At 47.9% G+C, this 22,587-nt stretch overlaps 1 protein-coding gene across 1 annotated transcript; it reads left to right on the forward strand.

The window, feature by feature from the left end:
- The first annotated feature begins 17,724 nt into the window (after positions 1 to 17,724).
- On the forward strand, positions 17,725 to 21,430 carry LOC123402587 (FT-interacting protein 3-like). The gene has a single exon (XM_045096511.1). It carries the CDS (start codon positions 17,984 to 17,986, stop codon positions 21,029 to 21,031), a length of 3,048 nt encoding a protein of 1,015 aa, XP_044952446.1. The 5' UTR covers positions 17,725 to 17,983; the 3' UTR covers positions 21,032 to 21,430.
- Positions 21,431 to 22,587: the final 1,157 nt, after the last annotated feature.

Here is a 22,587-nt window from a genome sequence, read left to right on the forward strand (position 1 = left end):
GGTGCCGCCACGCGCCCCAACGCTTCCGTGTTATCGGCCCCGGTCTCATCGCCTCGGCGGCTGCGTGCGTCTCTCTCGAGCTGCATGCACATCCGCAACCAGACATGCATGCCCATCGTTTCCGTTACTCCAACTACTAGCGCAACGTCCATTCGGTGTAACACGTCGGCGGTACGAGCGAGCGGAAACTGGCAAAGGACCGGTCGCCGGAGTCGTTCGTGGCCGTGATACGGCCGGAGTGACGACATGATCGATGATGGCCGTCCGGGGCGTCGTCGTGTTGGATCGCACGCAACGAGCCCATTTATGATGCCCGTGTACCTCCGGTGGTATTCAATGGCGCTGCGACCTTGGCGGGACGCATCACTGGTCACCTCGTGAGCAGCGTCGCAGCGGGCGGCGCGTGTACGGTGTACCGCCGGCGCTAGTGGTGGATCGAAGCAGCCTTTTATCCATTGCCAGATACCGATCCCACCGACCAACGCGGGGTTGACCAAATGACCGGCACCGCAACTTTTTGTACTCCCTCCGTTTCAGTTTATAAGTCCTGCACGTGTATTTAGGTCGTTAATTTGACCAACTTAATAAGAGACATATATTACAAAAATATATCATTATAAACTTTAGATGTTCTATTTTTTAATGATATAATTTTTATGTTAAACAATATATTTTATATAAGTCAAATTGACGACCTAGATACACGTACACGCCTTATAAACTGTGATGGAGGGAGTATAGCATTTCTCCCGACACGAACACGAGAAATGTGCTCTTCTTTGATCCGCGCGGCTGTTTCTCGGCTGCTAGAGCAACCCAAAGCACCGATTCATTTTGTCAGTTTGAGTCATTCGAACACAAAAGCTGACCCAACGATATGATTCAAACGGACGTGCGTGTCCGCATTTAGGGGGGGGCTGTGTCAGCTAGTGGGATGAGCGGGATGGAGGGCGCGCAGGTCAACGAGAGGAAGGGCCGCCATTGGGGGAAGTGCGGCAGCTGCGCAGGCTTGAATGTCCACCACCACTGGGCGGGGGACAAGGAGGAGGAGGCCCGGGGAGTGGTGATCCATACCTGCGCCCCCGACGTCGTCTGAATCTTCCATCTCAAGTGGGAAGGAAAGTGGCGGGCCGCCGGTGCCTCCTGAAGCACCGCGTTTGGCGGGATCAGGGCAATTTGACCCAAACCGGGCCCCTTATCTCTGTATCGCGAGGTGCGGCCCGACGCTCAGCGAGAAGAACATCACAACGGGTCGTCCGTTTTTTAAACATCTCGTGTGTTGAGTTTGTTCACTCACAATGCGTGTTCGTCTCATGTCCGCTAGCAGGGCCGGTCCTGATATTTTAGGGGCCCGGGGCGACACTAGGATCCGAGGCCCCTAATACGAACACCAAAATAATGCTTATAATCGCACGACGATATGCAGTGCAACGTTTCATGTTTAGGTGAGAGTGTGATAACCGTGCTATCATCTTTTTAGCGTGTATGAACCAAGGTTCAACCCGAGTTATAGAGCATGGGTGAACTTTAGCACATTATACTTTTCATTGTGTCGACATGAAATACTATCAATGACACTTGAAGTGCCTAAAAACATTCATGTAAAAAAGAAAAACACACCTATCTGTAGTCATATTGTCATGGTGGCCGGTAGACAAGGTGTGTACGTAAGGTATCTTCTTGGCGACTCAGCCTCTCACTTCTCGGTGTGGCCGCGTGGTGGCTCGTGATGAAAAATCTTCAAATCAGATGGCAACACACACATTAAGAGTGGATCTTCAAGGCTGTCTATCTTTTTCCTGAAAAAACGAAGGTCGCAATTTGATCGTTAAACAATTATTATTTTGAAGCGAGTGTAATTCACAATTATGTACCAGTGAAAAGATTCAAACATTCCTTACACATTCTTGAAAACTATACAACAGGACTTAGGGTTTGTCCTTCCTAAGTGAAATTAAAAACAGAAAATGACTTAGGGTTTGTCCTTCCTGATTGAAATTAAAAACAGAAAATGACTTAGGGTTTGTCCTTCCTGATTGAAATTAAAAACAGAAAGTAGATGCTGCTGCCTCCAGGCCCATCATTTATTTGGTTTTGCTGCTGCTCTACATGTTCCTTTCTTAATACTTTCATGTAACGTGCTTACATGGACAGCAGAAAACAGATTAGATCATAGATAGGATTAGGAGGAAGGAACCATGGACAAGTGGACAACTAGAGGTGAATCGGGAAGAGGAAGAAAAGATGGGGTCGCTGCGTACAAACTGTTCGGCAAGGAAGAGTTGGACCAAGCGGCGGTCGATGAACTAATTTGCCTCATGAATCGAAGTATACGATCGAACTGTCGGCGTAGGCCAAAAGTTAGGGTTCGCAACGATACGACGAGGTCTCAGGTTGTGGGAATGAATCCATTGTGTTCGCTAATCGCCTAGAATAGAACGATCTCCGGCTCATGAGGTATCAATCGCGTCCCCAACACAGGCACATAGTTGGACCAGTCAGCGCAGGCCTAGGTCGGGGCCCCTTAGACTTCAGGGGGCCCGGGGCGGCCGCCCCTCCCGCCCCCTGAGGGCCGGGCCTATCCGCTAGGCGAACGAACGATCCAAACGAACAAAATTCAAATAAAATTCATATACGTTTAAATCTTCCCGTTGGAGTTATCCTTACGGGCGGGTAGCTAGGGTGCAAACATACACGACAGTAATCCATGGCTGTGACCCACTCCTGGACGAGGCACAAGGAGCAGGCGTGAATCGGGACCCATTGCTCTCGACCGACGCGACGGATATGCACACACACTCGCACCTAGTAAAAAACATGTTCCCAGCTCGTAGGCATGCATGCAGTTGCCTCCTGCTCTCCTGCTGCAGCGAAGCAACCAACCCAACCCTGTGTCCCTCTCTGCTGCACGCACGCAGCATGGCCCTGCCTTGTTTATTGCGACGTGAAGGCGAGCACTGGAGAGTGGAGTCGAGCCAGCCACAAGCCAAAGCGAAGCGATGCACGCCGCGGAGCGCCACCGGGTAGCAGCCACGCACAACCCGACGCGGCCTCCGCGTTCCCGGCGCGGAGACGCGAGGCGGCGGCCTGGCCTCTCGTGTGTGCTGTGTTGCTTCGGGCGGAAGGCTTTCAAGTTGGCGGCGCCGCGGCATGGGCACGTGCCCGAGTCCGGTTTCGCTTCCGCTCCGCCAGCCCACTGCTCCGTTGGGTTCCTACTTCCTAGCGAGGTCGACCGATCGCGATGGCCGTCGACGTCCATCGCCACCACACACAAACGTTTGTACGGCCCGGCGCCCGGCGGGCTGACGTTCCCATGCAAGGCCGACGTGCCGCGCGCCTGCCGACCACGTCTTCTTTTCAACGCGGCGCGTCGGCATCGCAGCTGCAGCGCGTACCGCGTACTGTGATGCCACTGGGGTTTAGGGGGGAGGCAGGCTTTATCCATTTCGGCCACTACGGGATATTCCTTGCATTTGTTTACTTTGTAAGCAATTCTAAATGAAAGGGAAAAAAAATTGCAAAAATGATTGCGCGCAACACTACGTGCACTAATGTCATGATGATGCAACTAATGCCCGTAGACAAGATTTCGTAACCAGACAATTTCTATTACTACTAAAAATCTGTCAAGGTACACTTCAAAAAAAGTATCTGTCAAGGTAACTCAATCCTTATTTTTTCTCTACTCATGGCTTACTGTAAACCAAATATTCCTTGGCTTAACTACCCCTCGAATTATTAAGAAACAAACTGTTTACATGCCTGCTAATAGTAGTAGCCAGATCAACGTTTTCTCACCAGTTTTAGTTGTACGAATTTTGATGCCTGGTTGAAGGTTCACATCACTTACTTAAAGATAGTGATTTCTCTGCCACTCGAGCTATAAAACCTTTACATTTGCATTATGTTATGTTGTCTATTTCCTTTTCTCGACCAATTTCTTCACATGATTTTTCTCGAATTTATCCGACCCACGATCCAACCTTGGCTTCTAACTCCCGCGACGCCTCTTCCCTTGGTTTTGACACCATCATCCTCCCGCCACAGAGGTGTCTCCTGGTCACAAACTTGTCCGCTCCACTAAGAATTAGTCAACGTCGTCATTTGCCGACATGGTTTGCGGCCTGCATTTTTCGACTTGAAATCTGCACTCAATGTTCATCTAGATCGGTATTTTGATTGGAATAGTGTTAATAACTTTCTCTTCTACCAACGGTAGTCACCAGTTCAATTCGTGGAATTTTGGTATTAATTCTCATAGCACTTCTCTTACCATCAAGTGAAACAAAAGACATAAATAGTTGTTGTCTATAGACTAATAGCTAGCGTGTATGAGCAATGTGAGGACGTGTACACTAGCTTGATGTTAACCTTTCTGTTAGGGAAGCGATGTAGGATAATCATTAACTTGAAAGTTGTAGTGAAAAAAAGTTCAATGGTAGACGGGTTTATTTTCGAACGGGAATTCCTCATTCGATGGTGTTTTTCATCATGATCTGTTTTTATAATAATGTGGACTAGTTGGTTTACTACGCACTATAGTTGGTGGGAAACCTAGTAGAAACCAAAAAAAATCTTCACTACCTATGTATACCCATGTAAAAGGGTCACATCCCGATCTCACCTCATTTGTGATTTTTTTTCCGGATGTGATCCTTTTTTTACCGTCACCCGTTATGGTTGTAGGCATACACACATCCTACTGTCACTCATTCTGGCGGTAGGGGTCGGGCCAACGCATATGACACTTTGGGATCAACGGGGTCAAATGACGCCACCTCCACTGACCTCACCCTTACCGCCACTTCGTGTGGCGATAGGAAAAAAAAGCCAGTCAGATCAGGCTAAAGTTAGCAAAAAGGGTCAAAATCGTGAATTTGGCCCCTATAGGAGAGATAATTTTAAATACAAATGTTTATATATTACTAACATTTTCGCATGAGGTTCTCCACTTCCAATGGTTTTTTCCAACTTGATTGGTACCTTCATTGCAAACCAGCTTTTAGGTCCAATGTTGTTCTCCTCTTAGCATGACTAAGTTGATTTGTTGTGCATGTGTAAGACTGTGTTTGGTTCAACTTAGGGGCCAGCTTTTAGGTCCAATGTTGTTCTCCTCTTAGCATGACTTAAGGTAATATGCTTAAGTTGATTTGTTGTGCATGTGTAAGGTTGTGTTTGGTTCAACTTAGGGGCCAGCTTTTAGGTCCAAAAGCTAAAATCTGAACCACACGTGTTTTCCATCGGACTAACTTCGTAAGAAACTGCGGATTCTCTCTCCGTAAATTTCGTAGCTAGCCCAACCCAACTTTCCCAACTTGAAAACCAACCCAAATAATTGTCCCGAGGAAGTTGGGTATTATTTACCCACGTTTGGCACTCTGAAGTGAAGGTAACCCTTCGATCTATTCTCCCACGACCCGTCACTCAATGAACAGACAGAGCCGCGAGCCGCTCCGGGAGATGCTCTCCTCGCTAGGGTTCGCCGCCACCAGCAACTACAGCCGGCCTCTGGCGATCCTCCGACCCCCACTGTCGCCCGAAGCTTCATTTTCATCCGAGGTAATACCTTTGTCCCTCTCCTCCCTCTTTCCTCCCTCCATCCCCTTCGTCCCTTCCTTCAACCGGTCGTCATGCGATCCTCATCTAGTCGGTCGTCACGCATCGCGGGAGCACTGCGGGCTTGTCGTTCGGCGCCGTCGGAGCACCGACCCTCGTTCACCCCTACCCCCTCGTCCCCCTTCGTCCCCTTCGTCCCTCCTTTCTCCCCTTCGTCTATGTCCGTCAACCCTCGTCGAGTCAATCGTCACGCACCGCCACTACCGACTGGCCATCCAGCACCATCGGAGCAACGTCCCTCCTTCACCCCCACCCTACTGCCTCCTCCCTCCTTCATATGTCCTCCCTCTCTCTATTCCAGAATGATCCAGATCTGGGCCTCCCTTGTTTTCTTAATTATTGGATGAGTATGTTATGTAGTATGGCTATTTTGTGAGTATGTAGATGGTTACTTGATGGTATTGCTGCATATTGTTTGTCATATTGGTTAGTATTGTTGAACTATGGGTTTTTTTTTGTTAATATTGGTGCATATTATCGGGGAACGTTGCATGGGAAACAAAAAATTCCCTACGCACACGAAGACCTATCATGATGATGATCATCTACGAGAGGGAGATCAGATCCACATAACCTTGTAGAATGCTAAGTGGAAGCGTATATAATGCGGTTGATGTAGTGGAACATCTTCGCGATCCAAATCACAACCCGTCCCACGATATCATCACGATCCGTCCCGCGATCCCATCACGATCCATGCCGATCTAGTGCCGAACGGACGACACCTCCGCGTTCAACACACGTATAGCTCGATGACGATCCCGGCCTTCTTGATACAGCAAGAGGGGCAGAGAAGTAGATGAGTTCTCCAGCACGTCGTGGTGGTGGTGATGGTGAACTAATTCAGCAGGGCTTCACCTAGTGCTCCCTTGTACAAGTGGAATGGTGTGAATGTGCCTCAAATTTGGAAAGAGGTCATCCCAAAAATAAGGAAGATAACAGCCAACAAGTGGCCTAGTGCTCCCTTGAACAAAAACAAGAAGTGGAAATGGCGGCTTGACAACAACTCCGTGTGAGGTAAGCAAAAGCAATAAAACGCAAGCACTTTTTTTTAACTATGGAAGCTTTTGCTTGTGTGTTGAGTTATGTAAGAGTTTTCAACTTTTCTTTTCTGTTGACTAATTATTATTTAACCTGAGGACCAATTATTCTGTAACCTGACAACTAAGTAGTACATAATCTGGAAACTAAGGATTATATAAACTGGTAGCTAAGTACTTTCATCTACAACTATCTTTTAACAACATGATAATTAAGATGTAGCAACTAAGTACTTCCATCTGAGAACCTGATAATTAGTTATCTGACAACTATCTTTTTTAATCAAAATAACTAAGTAATTGCATTCTGGCAACGACTCCCTTTGTATCAATACAATAACAAGCTAGTACTAACCTTTTTTTAAAACTACAGCAGGCCGCTTTCACTGTAGTTAGCTATGCATGAGACAAGAGGCATGCGTTTCACTGTAGTTAATTATGCATGGGACAGGAGGCATGCGTTGCGAGGCTCTGACAGAGTGGCTAGCCGCTGCATCGCACGCATGCTACGCAACTATTTTAGAAACCGCCGCACGAAACACATACGTTTTTAGTTGTCGGATTATAGTGTACTTACTTGCCAGTTCTAAAAAAATTCAGTTTTGCCAAATACATGTGCTCAAATTCTGGCAAGAGATGGTTTTCATTTAGGAAACTAAGTATTAAAAATGCTTCAATCAGATTTTTTTAAAACCTAGCAGCCAAACGATTGTATTTTAAATTAAACGACTTAGTATAACCTTTACACATAAACTGAGGGGAATACAAGAAAGTTACATATCACACAAAAGAGACACACATATATAAAATAGCACCAAGAACGACATTAGCACCCCTCGCAGAACATAGAGCATTCAGAATTACATATATAAATAGCTTCCAGAATTTTATATATAAATCCAACATTACACAATACATCCAGGAAAACATCTCATCTTCAGTTTGGAAGGGGGGCGGGTTTGTCCCTCGTCGAGCATGTCCTCACATCATGTGTGATTGATCCAGAGAGCCGACAGGTCTTTTTTTCTTTCTTGCCAATGTTCAATGGGTGCTGGAATGTCTTCTTCCTCTTGCGCCCTTTGTGTTTGACTTTTTTGGGTCACGAAGGATAGGATCATGAGCAACTACATGTGAAGAATGGTGCTGGTTGTTCGAGCCACGAAACAGGGTAGAAGTAGCATTTGTAGCAACAACCATTGGCCAAGCAGACACACTCAAAACACTCATGGATGCACTTTGGCTTTGAATTTGGGGGTCAGAAGCAGCTGCATGGGGAGAGTGGGCTTGGTTGTTTGAGCGAGGACCGGCTTGGACAATATAGATACTTGGACCAACAATGTTCAACATAACCGACGCACTAGCTGCAGCCGCCAAAGCACTTCGGGCAGAATATGCACCTAGAGTAGCAGACCCTATAGCAGCAGACTTTGACATAGTTGTTGTACTCCCAGCTACCGTTGTAGCACCGTGGCATATAATGTTTGGCTCAGCAAGAACTACATAGGATGAACGGACTTTATTGTTGGAAGCACCAACTTGGGCAGAATATACACCAGGAGCATCAGGATTTGGCATAAATGGTGCACTCACAGCAGCCACCGAAGCACTTCGGCCCTGAGTGGTTGGCTCGAAAGTAGCTGCATACAAACAATGACCTTGGTTGTTGGAGACGTGAACTTGGGCAGAATAGGCACGTGGAGCAGCATATTTTGACATAGATGGTGCACTCGCAACAGTTGCTGAAGAATCTGGAGCAACATCAACCATTGATCCTCTTTTCGTTTGTTCTTTCGCAAGTGCAGCAAGCTCCCTCTTCATATCCTTTAAGTGTGTACCTATTATCTTCGACCATCAGTTGTGCGGCACCCAACTTTAGCAAGTGAGGCAAACTCATTCTTCATGAGGGTTGTTTTCATCAGAATCACTGACTCCTCAGGCATCTCATGCACTTTGCCACGGACTTGTGACGACATATCAACGAGCATTTCCTCCATAAGCCATGTCCATCTCTTGAGTATGTATGTTGCTGGCAACGTGGTAACACCAAGATGGACCATGACCTGCATCGTACAAGTAAATAATACATTAGTCATGGAAAGAAAAAGACAGATATTTTGAGTCATTCAATTATGCATTTGGAGAACCCAGCAACCCCCAAAATCTGCGAAGTAGGAAAAGAAGTGGAGAACATGACAATTATGAATACAAAAGCCAGCAAGTCCGCAAAATAGGAATATGGAAATGTGTTGGAAATATGCCCTAGAGGCAATGATAAATACTTATTATTACATTTCCAGTTACAAAGATAATCGTTTATTATCCATGTTATAATTGTATTGAATGAAAACATAGATACATGTGTGGATACATAGACAAAACAATATCCCTAGCAAGCCTCTAGTTGGCTAGCCAGTCGATCAATGATAGTCAAGATTTTCTGACTATGTGCAAGTGTTGTCACTTGATAACTGGATCACATCATTAGGAGAATCATGTGATGGACTAGACCCAAACTATGAACGTAGCATATTGATCGTGTCGTTTTATTGCTATTGTTTTCTGCGTGTCAAGTATTTGTTCCTATGACAATGAGATCATATAACTGACTGGCACCGGAGGAATACCTTGTGTGCATCAAACGTCGCAACGTAACTGGGTGACTATAAAGGTGCTCTACAGGTATCTCCGAAGGTGTCCATTGAGTTAGTATGGATCAAGACTAGGATTTGTCACTCCGTGTGACGGAGAGGTATCTCGGGGCCCACTCGGTAATACAACACAACACACAAGCCTTGCAAGCAATGTGATTAAGTGTAAGTCACGGGATCTTCTTTACGGAACGAGTAAAGAGACTTGACGGTAACGAGATTGAAATAGGTATGCGAATACCGACGATCGACCCTCGGGCAAGTAACATACCGAAGGACAAAGGAAATGACATACGGGATTATATGAATCATTGACACTGAGGTTCAATCGATAAGATCTTTGGAGAATATGTAGGATCCAATATGAGCATCCAGGTCCCGCTATTGGATATTGACCGAGGAGTGTCTCGGGTCATGTCTACATAGTTCTCGAACCCGCAGGGTCTGCACACTTAAGGTTCGATGATGTTTTAGTATAGTTGAGTTATATGTGTGGTTACCGAATGTTGTTCGGAGGCCCGGATGAGATCACGGACGTCACGAGGGTTTTCCAGAATGGTCCGAAAACGAAGATTGATATATAGGATGGTTTCATTTGGTCATCGGAAAGTTTCGGGCAATTCCGGCAGTGTACACGGAGTGACGAATGTGTTCCGGGTGTTTACCGGGAGGGGCCCACCCACCCGGGAGTGAGCCCAAGGCCCTAGGGTGGCGCACCAAGCCCCTAGTGGGCTGGTGGAGTCAGCCCAAGAGGGCTATGTCGCCACATAAGAAAATACCAAAAGAAAAGAAGAAAAAAAGGAAAGAGGGAGGTGGGAAGGAAGAGGAGGACTCCTCCTTCCCAAATCAAATTGGAGGAGTCCTCCTCCTCCTGGCGTCCGGCGCACCTGGAGGCCCTTGTGCCTCAAGGCTTGCCCCTCTCCTCCTCCTATATATATATTGGTAGTTTAGGGCTTTTTGAGACACAACTTTACCACATGCAACTCAAGGCTATTCCACATAGTTTTAACTCTAGATCGGATTTCTGCGGAGCTCGGGCGGAGCCTTGCAAGAGTAGATCGTCACCACCACCGGAGCGCCGTCACGCTGTCGGAGAACTCATCTACTTCTCCGTCTTGCTTGCTGGATCAAGAAGGCCAAGATCATCGTTGAGCTGTACGTGTGCTGAACGCGGAGGTGTCGTCCGTTCGGCGCTAGATCGAAACGGATAGTGGGACGGATCGCGAGACGGTTCGTGGGACGGATCCTGGGGCGGTTCGAGGGACGTGAAGACGTTCCACTATATCAACCGCGTTTCTTAACGCTTCCTGCTGAGCGATCTACAAGGGTATGTAGATCTAATCTCCACTCGTAGATGGACATCACCATGATAGGTATCCGTATGCGTAGGAATTTTTTTGTTTCTCATGCAACGTTCCCCAACAGTGGCATCATGAGCTAGGTTGATGCGTAGATGTTATCTCGAGTAGAACACAAAAGGTTTTTTGGACGGTGAAGTTCGATTTGCTGCCCTCCTTAGTCTTTTCTCGATTCGGCGGTATTGTTGGATTGAAGCGGCCCGGACCGACATAACTCGTACGCTTACGAGAGACTGGTTTCATCGATTGACATGCAACCTCGTTGCATAAAGATGACTGGTGGGTGTCGGTTTCTTCAACTTTATTTGAATTGGTTTTTGACCGAGGCCGTCCTTGGAGAGAGGTTAAATAGCAATTTGCACATCTCCGTTGTGGTTTTTGCGTAAGTAAGATGCGATCATACTAGATACCCATAGCAGCCACATAAAATATGCAACAACAAATTAGAGGACGTCTAACTTGTTTTTGCAGGGTATGCTTGTGATATGATATGGCCAATGACGTGATGTGATATATTGGATGTATGAGATCATCATGTTGTAATAGTTAATATTGACTTGCACGTCGATGCTACGACAACCGGCAGGAGCCATAGGGTTGTCTTTAAACTAATGTTTGTGTTTGCAGATGCGTTTACTATATTTCTAGGTCATAGCTTTAGTGGTAATAGCATAGATAACACGACAACCTCGATGGCGACACGTTGATGGAGATCATGATGATGGAGATCATGGTGTGGCTCCGGTGACAAGAAGATCATGACGGTGCTTTGGTGATGGAGATCAAGAAGCACAAGATGATGGCCATATCATGTCACTTATGAATTGCATGTGATGTTAATCCTTTTCTGCACCTGATTTTGCTTAGAACGACGGTAGCATTATGAGGTGATCTCTCACTAAAATTTCAAGACGAAATTGTGTTATCCCCAACTGTGCACCGTTGCGACAGTTCGTAGTTTCGAGACACCACGTGATGATCAGGTGTGATAGACTCAACGTTCACATACAACGGGTGCAAAACAGTTGCACACACGGAACACTCGGGTTAAACTTGACGAGCCTAGCATGTGCAGACATGGCCTCGGAACACATGATACCGAAAGGTCGAGCATGAATCATATAGTTGATATGATTAGCATAGAGATGCTTACCACTGAAACTATTCTCAACTCACGTGATGATCAGACTTGAGTTAGTGAATTTGGATCATGTACCACTCAAATGACTAGAGAGATGTACTTTTTGAGTGGGAGTTTATCAAGTAATTTGATTAGTTAAACTCTAATTATCTTAAACTTAGTCTAAGTCCACTTTGCAATATTTGTGTTGTAGATCAATCGCTCACGCAATAGTCACCCTGAATTTTAATACGTTCCTAGAGAAATCTAAGTTGAAAGATGATGGAAGCAACTTTGTAGACTGGGCTCGTAATCTTAAGTTGCTCCTGCAAGCTTGGAAGAAAGATTATGTCCTTAATGCTGCGCTAGGAGATGAACTACCCGCTATGGCTGACCAAGATGTTAAGAACGCTTGGTTAACATGTAAGGAGGACTACTGAGTAGTTCAGTGTGCAGTCTTGTATGGCTTAGAGTCGGGACTTCAACGTTGCTTTGAGCGTCATGGAGCATATGAGATGTTCCAGGAGTTAAAGTTTATCTTTCAGAAGAACGCCCGGATCGAGAGGTATGAGACCTCCGATAAATTCTGTGCTTGCAAGATGGAGGAGAATTCGTCTGTCAGTGAACATGTGCTCAAAATGTCTGGGTACTCAAACCGTCTAGTTGAGTAGGGGATTGAACTCCCGCAAGAGGCTATCACTGACAGAATTCTTCAATCACTGCCACCAAGCTACAAGAGCTTTGTGTTGAACTATAACATGCAAGGGATGAACAAGTCACCTCGCGAGTTATTTGCGATGCTGAAAGTCACAGAGTCAAAACTCCGGAAAGAGCATCAAGTGTTGATGGTCAATAAGACCACTAGTTTCAAGAGAAATGACAAAGGCAAGAAGGGTAACTCCAAGAAGAGCGGCAAGCCTGTTGCCAATTCGACGAAGAAACCCAAGGCTGGACCTAAGCTTGAAACAGAGTGTTATTATTGCAAGGGACTCGGTCACTGGAAGCGCAACTGCCCCAAATATTTGGCTGATAAGAAGGCAGCCAATGAAAAATCAGGTATATTCGATATACATGTTATTGATGTGTATTTAACCAACTCTCGTAGTAGTGTCTGGGTATTCGATACCGGTTCTGTTGCTCATATTTGCAACTCGAAATAGGAACTGCGGAATAAGCGAAGTTTGGCGAAAGATGAAGTGACGATGTGCGTGGGAAATGGTTTCAAGGTTGATGCAATCGTCGTCGGCACAATTTCAGTTCAGTTACTATCAGGATTAGTTATGAACTTAAATAATTGTTATTTAGTGCCTGCGTTAAGCATGAACATTATATCTAGATCTTGTTTATTGCGAGACGGTTACTCGTTTAAGTGAGAGAATAATGGTTGTTCTATTTCTATGAGTAATATCTTTTATGGTCATGCACCCAATGAGAGAAGATTGTTCATATTGAATCTTGATAGCGATGATACACATATACATAGCATTGAGACCAAAAGAGTTAGAGTTAACAATGATAGCGACATGTTTTTGTGGCACTGCCGTTTAGGTCATATTGCTGTAAAGCGCATGAAGAAACTCCATTCCGATGGGCTTTTGGAGTCACTTGACTTTGAATCACTTGACACGTGCGAACCATGCCTCATGCGCAAGATGACTAAGACTTCGTTCTCCGGAACAATGGAGCGTGCAAGTGACTTGTTGGAAATCATACATACCGTTGTGTGCGGTCCGATGAGTGTGGGGGCGCGCGGCTGATATTGTTATTTTCTCACATTCAGTGACGATTTGAGTAGGTATGGATATATCTACTTGATGAAGCACATGTCTGAAATGTTTGAGAAGTTCAAGCAATTTTAGAGTGAAGTTGAAAATCATCGTGGCAAGAAGATCAAGTTCCTACGGTCTGATTGTGGGGGTGAATATTTGAGTTTCGAGTTTGGTGCTCACTTAAGACAAGGTGGAATTGTTTCACAGTTGACACCGCCTGGAACACTACAGCGTAATGGGGCGGTTCGAAGGACGTGAAGACGTTCCACTATATCAACTACGTTTCTTAACGCTTCCCGCTGAACGATCTACAAGGGTATGTAGATCTAATCTCCACTCGTAGATGGACATCACCATAATAGGTCTTCATGTGCGTAGGAATTTTTTTGTTTTTCATGCAACGTTCCCCAACAAAATGTGCGTATAATTTGTGTGTTTTACCCTTAGTATATGGCAACAGACGATCCCATCACGCTCATACTTGCATCATTCACACATATACACCCCTTCTTAAAAACTCGCATGTACCTTAAAGGACTTATCGCTGTACCCCGGGACAAACTTAGCAATACACTCATCCATGTATTCCTGGGCACGTGTCTGCTTACAGCTCTACGGCAACAGTGACTGCATCTCCCCGTGGAACCTAACAAACATATTGCGCGTATAGATAGTTTACATTTGGAGCTCAATTGGGTTGTAACTTCACTTCCTAGCTGTTGTGATTGTTGTGTCTTCATCCCGCTTCTTCTCAGCACACATTATCTTCTCTTGTATGGCAGCATATTGGCGAATAAAGTCCATTGTTGAGTTTTGTGGGTTGACATACTTTTTGAGCGCAACATTGAAGCCTTCACTCCTTTGCGTGGTCTGGAGAAAGGGGTAGAACTTGTGCATAAAGTATGCGGGCACCCAACATGTTCGTTTCTCATACAAATAAACAAAGTTTGGGTGTTCTGCAACCCCATGTTGCTGAATCATTGCAATCCACCTTGCTTCAAACTCCTCAGGAGTGTAGCTGTCATTTACACGGTCATTGAACTTGGTTTGCAACTCTGGGTGTTTCTCTAGGAACGGACTAGGCTTCTCGGTAGCATTTTGCATTATATGCCAAGGACAATTTCGATGCGTTGTATTCGGAAAAACATACCAGACCTCATGGCATAATCTTGGTCTGTTATGATATTGGTTGAGGCCAAACCACCCATTGCTTCTAGGAATGTCTCAAATAGCCAAACGAAGCTTGTCGATAACTAATTCCTAACAAAACCACAACCAAACTGAATTGACTGTCCATGGTTGTTTATACCAATAAATGGGGCACAAGGCATCTTGTATATATTTGTCAAATATGTTGTGTCAAAAGAGACACAATCACTGAAAAACTTGCAAGCCCTTCTCGCTGAACCATCAATCCAATAAATGCATTGGACCTTATCATCATCATCAAGCTTGTACTTGAAAAATAAGTCTTTGTCAAGTTGTTGCTTTCCCTTAAAGTACTCAATTCTGTCCTGCATATCACTTTATTTATGCTTAGCCCGAAACTTTGCCAGCAAGTTTGCCAAGTCTTTGTGAGTGTAACCAATTGCTTCACGTTGGCCATGCAACTTTGTCAAAAACGGCATATGTCTAAAAGGTTCCAGATTGCACAAATGAAGCAACTTCACAAACTGTTCTTCTTCTTCGGGGATATGTCTATGTGATCATAGGTACCGTGTCAGCAACAACTTCTTGATGAGAGGGTGGTTATGGTCGTCATTTATTTCTGTAACAACCCAGGAATTATCTCTTCGCTTGACAAACATACGGGTCGTGCAGTTTGTTCCTTCAGTTGTATTCCTCCACCTCTCAGGGGCAATAGGTTGCAGGTTTTGGGTGTCTACTTTCTTCTTGATCTTCATCCCAGCTGTATGGCACACAAGGGATGCTCTTATTAGTTCACCACTCGCCTCTGACTTTTTTTTCTCTGAAAAAGTACCTCACTCTAAACCCTTTCTGCCTCGCATACATTTTGTAGTGTTTTTCAGCATCCTCAAGAGTGTCAAACCTCATCGTGGTTGTGGGTTGCTGTGGCATGGACATCACCTCCGATATGCCTTCATCCTCATTTGCATTATCATCATTTGGTGTGCGATTAGATGATGCATCCAACGTCTGCTCTGTGTTTGCCGGTTGTTGTAACACAGTGTGTCATGCACTAATAGTCTCACAATCTGCATAACACACATAACCAATTTAGTAACATTTTTTTAGAAACTCACAATTGTGCATCTTTTTCTTCAAAACTGGTAATCAGGTACATCTTTTTCAAAACAGGGAGGCATGTGAAATATGTATTTTTGCACAACTATTAGGAACAAAGTATTTTGAAATAATCCAGTTTTTTTTTCATGGTAAACTAGAAAACATTTTGTGTATTCAGAACCTTTGGTATTGCCATTTTTGGTATTTTTTTATAGGATATTCTACATGAAACCAACATTTTAAGTAGCAAGAAAGGAACTGCCATTTTTTCATGGTAACTAGGCACATTTTTTCTGACAACTAGGTGCATGGAGTTATTCAACAACCAACAAAAGAAATTGGCATTTTGTTTTCTTATAAACTAGGCACAATTATACTAACAACTACTGCATTTTCTATGCAGCAACTAGGTGTGAAATAGCAGAGAACATAAAAAGACTTGTTAAGTTAGTGATTAGGCTTGAAGGCCTTTTTTAAGGAATTACGGTAGCAGCAAAAATACAACTAGATGGTGGTGGTGGTACAAATAAATTGGAAACTCTAGGGAGGGGGGAACAAACCTGTGTCATGAGCAGCTAGAATGTAAGAATCCATCTTTTATGTGGCGTGTCCCTTGTTGTTTCTTGGGAAGTCCTTCCTCCCTGCATGTTTTTGTGTGATACGAAGACAATATATTAGCTAATTTTTTTTCCGATTTTTTTTTGTTCTGGAACAGGAATTGAAAAGCAAATCAGATGATGAAGATCCGAAGGGAGAAAGAGAGGTGCATATCTGAGGGGCAGAAAAGAGAAGTTCTGTTTTGGGGGAGAAACAAGAGATTTTCCGTAGGATTTTCTTTGTGCAAGAATTAAGGGGCAGTAATTTGTAAGTAGATTCATGTTTCTTGCAAGGGACCTGGGACGAGGCACTTGCGTACCTGTTATTTTTGCTACTTTGTGTACCTGTTATTTTTGATTTCCGTAAGTTTATAACTTGGATCACTCGAGATGTCATCTTTTTTGCTGCTTGTTCTGTTGTTTTCCGCCCTTCAGATCTTGTTTTTACGCCAGTGGAGGCTATTGGGGAGGGAGGAAGAAGACGGGAGGGATTACGGGGTGGGGGATCTGGGGTGGTTGTGGGATTGATGGTGGTGTGGGAAGATATTTATGGAAACAAGTGTATGAGACAAAAAAAAGAAGCTGCTGGGATCGGGAGGAAGAGTTGAAAAAAGACAGGCCAGGCTGGCAACCTGCCGCCGCACGGGAGCGCACATGTGCGGCGCCGCTCCGTAGTGGAGTCCTTCGTTGAATTTAGTTTGATAATCATTATGACTCTATTTCTGTTGTCAAATGGAAATATAAGATGTAAATCGACTCTAATACAATAACCAACACACATACTCCACAATGTGATGGAATATACAAGACGATGGTAGTAAACTTCTTGTTATTGAAGCCATGAAGGATAAGTGCTGGCTAACAAGAATGGTAAAGTTAAACTAAAAAGAACATATATCTATCTTAATAAAATCAATTAAGCATAGAAACTATTTGACAAAATAATAAAGATAATTTCTTATTTTACCACAAGTTAATATTCACGAGGAACATAACCAAACGAGACATATCTATCTTAGCAAAATAACAAGGATAACTTCATATTTTACAGATGGAGTATTAATTTACAGAACGAGTATTTTTTTAAAGAGATGCTGAATCTCCAAAATTGGATGAAGGGCTGACTTTTTGAAGCACGGATTGATTAGCCGTTAGGCCCGTTACTATGAGATCTTGGTACCAATTGATGAATGGATTAATTTCGCTGGGTTAATTCGCATATCAAATCCCCACTTTTCCGCCTTCCAAAGAAGAAAGATGGCCGCGTTGAAGAGCAGCCCAAACCCAAACGCCAAAACCCCCGCCTCAAAAACCACCCAAAGCCAAAGCCAACCGCAGCAGAGCACCACCACCACCACCCGAGCTGCAGCAGCACCGAGCAGAGCAGCAGCAGCAGCAGCCCAACCCCCCTCTCCCCTCCCCATCGACTGCGATGATGATGGAGATTCCACCACGCGCGCCCGCCTCCTCCTCCACCACCTCGTTCCCCGCATAGCCATCCATCCATCCATTCCCCAACCCACAGCAAGAACCCTCCTCTTCTCCCTCCTCCGTTCTCCGAGCGAGTTTGAATCTTGGTGAGGGGAGCGATGGCCAAGGCGGAGAGGCTGGTGGTGGAGGTGGTGGCGGCGCACAACCTGATGCCCAAGGACGGGCAGGGCTCCTCGTCGGCCTACGTGGAGGTGGAGTTCGAGCACCAGAAGCGCCGCACCAGGCCCAGGCCCAGGGAGCTCAACCCCGTCTGGAACGAGCGCCTCGTCTTCCCCGTCGCCGACCCCGACGACCTCCCCTACCGCGCCATCGACGTCGCCGTCTACAACGACCGCGCCGCCTCCGCCTCCGCCTCCGGGAGCGGCCCCCACGGCCGCAACTTCCTCGGCAAGGTGCGCGTCCCCGCCGCCGGCGTGCCCGCGCCTGGGGAGCCCGTCGTGCCGCAGCTCTTCACGCTCGAGAAGCGCAGCCTCTTCTCGCATATCCGCGGCGAGATCACGCTCAAGATTTACCGCGCCGGCGCCGGGGCTGGGGAGGTGGTCGCCAAGGGCAAGCAGGAGAAGCCGGCCAAGGCGGTGGTGAGTGGGCCCGAGGTCGTCGCCGCGCCGCCTGTGAATGGGGGCAAGAAGCATCACCACCAGCAGCAGCAGCATCACCAGCATCACCAGCACCAACAGCCGGTGGTGGCCGCGCGGCCGCAGCAGCCGCCGCAGCAGCCCCAGCAGCCCATGGACGTCATGCCGCAGCCGCAGCCGCAGCCGGCGGCCATGAAGCCGGTCATGCTCGCCGACCACTACCCCGTCCCGGCCATGTTCCCCGGCGGGCCCGCGGACTTCTCCCTCAAGGAGACGCGGCCACACCTCGGCGGCGGGCTGACGGCCGACAAGGCGAGCGCCACCTACGACCTGGTCGAGCAGATGCAGTACCTGTACGTGCGCGTCGTGCGCGCGCGCGGCGTGGCCACGCCCGGGGAGGCCGTGGCGGAGGTCAAGCTCGGGAACTACCGCGGCGTCACGCCGCCGGCCGCCGCGCACCAGTGGGACCAGGTCTTCGCCTTCTCCAAGGAGACCATCCAGTCCTCGTTCGTCGAGGTCTTCGTGCGCGCACGCGGCAGCGACGACCACGTCGGCCGCATCTGGTTCGACCTCTCCGAGGTGCCCCGCCGCGCGCCACCGGACAGCACGCTGGCGCCGCAGTGGTACGCCATGGAGGACCGCAAGGGCGAGCGCGGTAGCGTGGAGCTGATGGTCGCCGTTTGGTACGGCACGCAGGCCGACGAGGCCTTCGCCGAGGCGTGGCACTCCAAGGCCGCCGGCGTCCAGGGCCACGGCCCCCTGGGATCCATCAAGTCCAAGGTGTACGTCGCCCCCAAGCTCTGGTACCTCCGTGTGTCCGTCATCGAGGCGCAGGACCTGCTCCCCATGGACAAGGGCCCCATGGCGACGGGCCGGTACCCGGAGCTCTTCGTGCGCGCGCAGATTGGGAGCCAGATGCTGCGCACACGAGCGTCGCCGATCATGGCGAACCGGGGGCCGACGAGCCCGTTCTGGAACGAGGACCTGATGTTTGTGGTTGCCGAGCCATTTGAGGAGTTCTTGGTGGTCTCTCTGGAGGATCATGTGTCGCCGGGCAGGGATGACATCCTCGGCCGCCTCGTCGTTCCGGTGTCTGCCATTGAGAGGCGCTGGGATGAGAAGCTTGTTGTCTCCAGGTGGTTTGGGCTGGACCGCGCCGGTGGCGGCGGCAATGTCGCCGTCAACAACCCGAACAGGTTCGGGAGCCGGGTGCATCTCCGGCTAAGTCTCGACGGCGGTTACCATGTTCTGGATGAGGCAACGGCGTACAGCAGTGATCTCCGGCCGACGGCAAAGCAGCTGTGGTACCCGCATGTCGGGGTGCTCGAGCTCGGCGTGCTCGGTGCCACTGGACTGATACCAATGAAGGGCCGGGCCGATGGCAGGGGCGCGACGGCAGATTCATATTGCGTCGCAAAGTATGGCCAGAAGTGGATCCGCACGCGCACCGTCGTCGACTCGGTGTGCCCCCGGTGGAACGAGCAGTACACCTGGGAGGTGTTCGACCCCTGCACCGTGATCACCGTCGGCGTGTTCGACAACTGCCATGTGGACAAGCCGGCATCAGGGAACAACACCACGGTGGCCGTCCGTGACAACTGCATCGGCAAGGTCCGTATCAGGCTCTCGACACTGGAGACCGACAGGGTGTACACTCATGCCTACCCACTGCTGATGCTGCATCCGTCTGGTGTCAAGAAGATGGGGGAGCTCCACCTGGCCGTGCGCTTCTGCTCCAGCAATGCCGGCAACATGTACCATGCCTATGCTCGCCCGATGCTCCCCAAGATGCACTACATCGAGCCGCTGCTGGTGCGGCAGGTCGAGAGCCTGCGGTTCCAGGCCACGAGTGTCGTCGCTGCCCGGCTTGGCCGCACCGAGCCGCCACTCGGCAAAGAGGTCGTCGAGTACATGCTGGATCACCGTTCACATCTGTGGAGCATGCGGCGCAGCAAGGCCAACTTCTTTCGCCTTGTCTCCGTGCTCTCCGGTGTGATGGCGGTTGGCAGGTGGTTCGAGCTGGTTCGCTCCTGGCATTACCCGGTGCATTCCTGCGTTGCCGTCTTCACGTTCTTGGTGTTCGTCCTGATGCCGGAGCTGATCCTGCCGACGGCGTTCCTGGTGATGGCGATCACCGGGCTCTGGAGGTACCGCGTGCGCCCGAGGCACCCGCCCCACATGGACATGCGGTTGTCCCACGCGGACGCGGCCACCGTCGACGAGCTGGACGAGGAGTTCGACACGTTCCCTTCGAGCCGTGGCGATGCTGTGCGCTTCAGGTACGACCGCCTCCGCAGCGTGGCGGGGAGGGTGCAGACGGTGGTCGGTGACATTGCGACGCAGGGCGAGCGGATGCAGGCGGTGCTCAGCTGGCGCGACCCGAGGGCGACGATGCTCTTCTCGGTTGCCTGTGTTGTTGCTGCGGTCATTGCTTATGCTGTGCCGATGAAGTTGCTGATCGGGCTGTGGGGCCTCTACGCCATGCGCCCGCCGAGGTTCCGCAGCCGGATGCCGTCCCCGCTGATGAACTTCTTCCGGAGGCTGCCATCCAAGGCCGACATCCTGCTCTGATCATCCCACATTCAGTTTCAGCTGGCTGCAAAATGGGTAACTCTTAACCTTGTGACCGATTCAGTTATTGGTGGTTGGTTATTTTGGAGGGAAGTGGATGATGCTTGGAAGGAATGTAGTAGCAAGAAACAAACTTGTTTGCTTTCTTGCATGCTGGAGGTGTTGCTTAGCTTAGTTGCTGTTAGTGTTAGCTAGTGTAGTCTGCTGCTTTGTGTGGTGGCACCAGTAGAAGAAGAAGACTTCTGGTAGCTAGTTCTTCCAGTCCCAGTTTCAGACTTTCAGTTGTGCAAGGACTAAAGTTCAGTAGATGGCAGTCAATCTATTATGTGATGATGAAACAACGACTAAGTTCTGTACTACATTGCTGTTACTCTGTGTGATGATGATGTGTTGATGAAACAGCCAGGTTTAATTTACAATTGCAAAACTAGTGTGTGCTTCTCATTTTTTAGCAGTAGCAGAGTAGCAGAGTAGCTGACTTGGTGAGCAGAGCGGCCCAGTGGTCGTGGTGGTGCTATTCTTGTGTAGTCATAGTTTCACTTGTCCAAAGGCCGAGTTCAGTCAATGACAGTTAATCCGTGTCATGATGATTTAGTCGATGAACCAACCAGGTTTATCCATGATGAGCCGCAGATGTCTTGATGAAGTAATAGTAAATGTTTGATTTGTAGTACTTCAAAGACTGGGAATGATGCTTCTCACGTGCACGAGTGTTGTTGCTTTTTATTCTTTGGTGAGAATAAAAATCTTGTGTTTGGAGTTGAGGCATGGTGGCGCCTCTTTTTGTTTTAGTTTGTCTCCACTCTGTTCCCATGTGATACAGTAAACTAATGGTACATGGAATTCTTGCTCATGGCCTGAAGTTTGAACATGCAACCATGCAAGTGATGTGTTAGAATAATCCGAGGCACTTCGTTGATCAACCGAGGACCAAGCAATCACACAAGCACGACACCGAGATTTGTTAACGAGGTTCACCGATATGGCTACATCCCCGGGGCCTGACTACGGGCGTTCCTCCCCGTGACACCGTCACAATACCGCACCTCGGCCGCCCGGGCACCGACACACGTCGCCGGCTCCCCCGCGCACCCGTGCTATTATGTTGGCATGGGTTACATCGTGTGTCTACCCCCGCTATATATGAGAGGACTAGGATACAAGTGTCCTATCAGGACACGACTCCATATCCTGTCTAAACACAATACTAATCAGAGTCCAACTGTAACCTACCTTGTACAAGAATATTCGACACAACTCTAACAAACTCCACCTTGGCGAATATTCTCCGCCACCTTGAGTTCATCCATGGGTCAAACTTTCATGTACATTGGACTTGAGATACGCCATGAGCACCACTGCTACTCCCAGACTCCATGTGACTCCACCTGCAACTGTAGTCCCTTCTCGTCTTCTTCACAGTCAACCCTCGAGCAAAGTTAAGTTCCTTATTGGATGCCACGTATAAGAGTTATCCCTTCAACGTCATCACACACTGATCACTGACCTACATGAAAGTGAATAACCCACATATTGGATGCCACGTATAAGAGTTA

The sequence above is a fragment of the Hordeum vulgare genome, chromosome 6H (genome assembly GCF_904849725.1).
Source record: "Hordeum vulgare subsp. vulgare chromosome 6H, MorexV3_pseudomolecules_assembly, whole genome shotgun sequence".
Lineage (NCBI taxonomy): Eukaryota > Viridiplantae > Streptophyta > Magnoliopsida > Poales > Poaceae > Hordeum > Hordeum vulgare.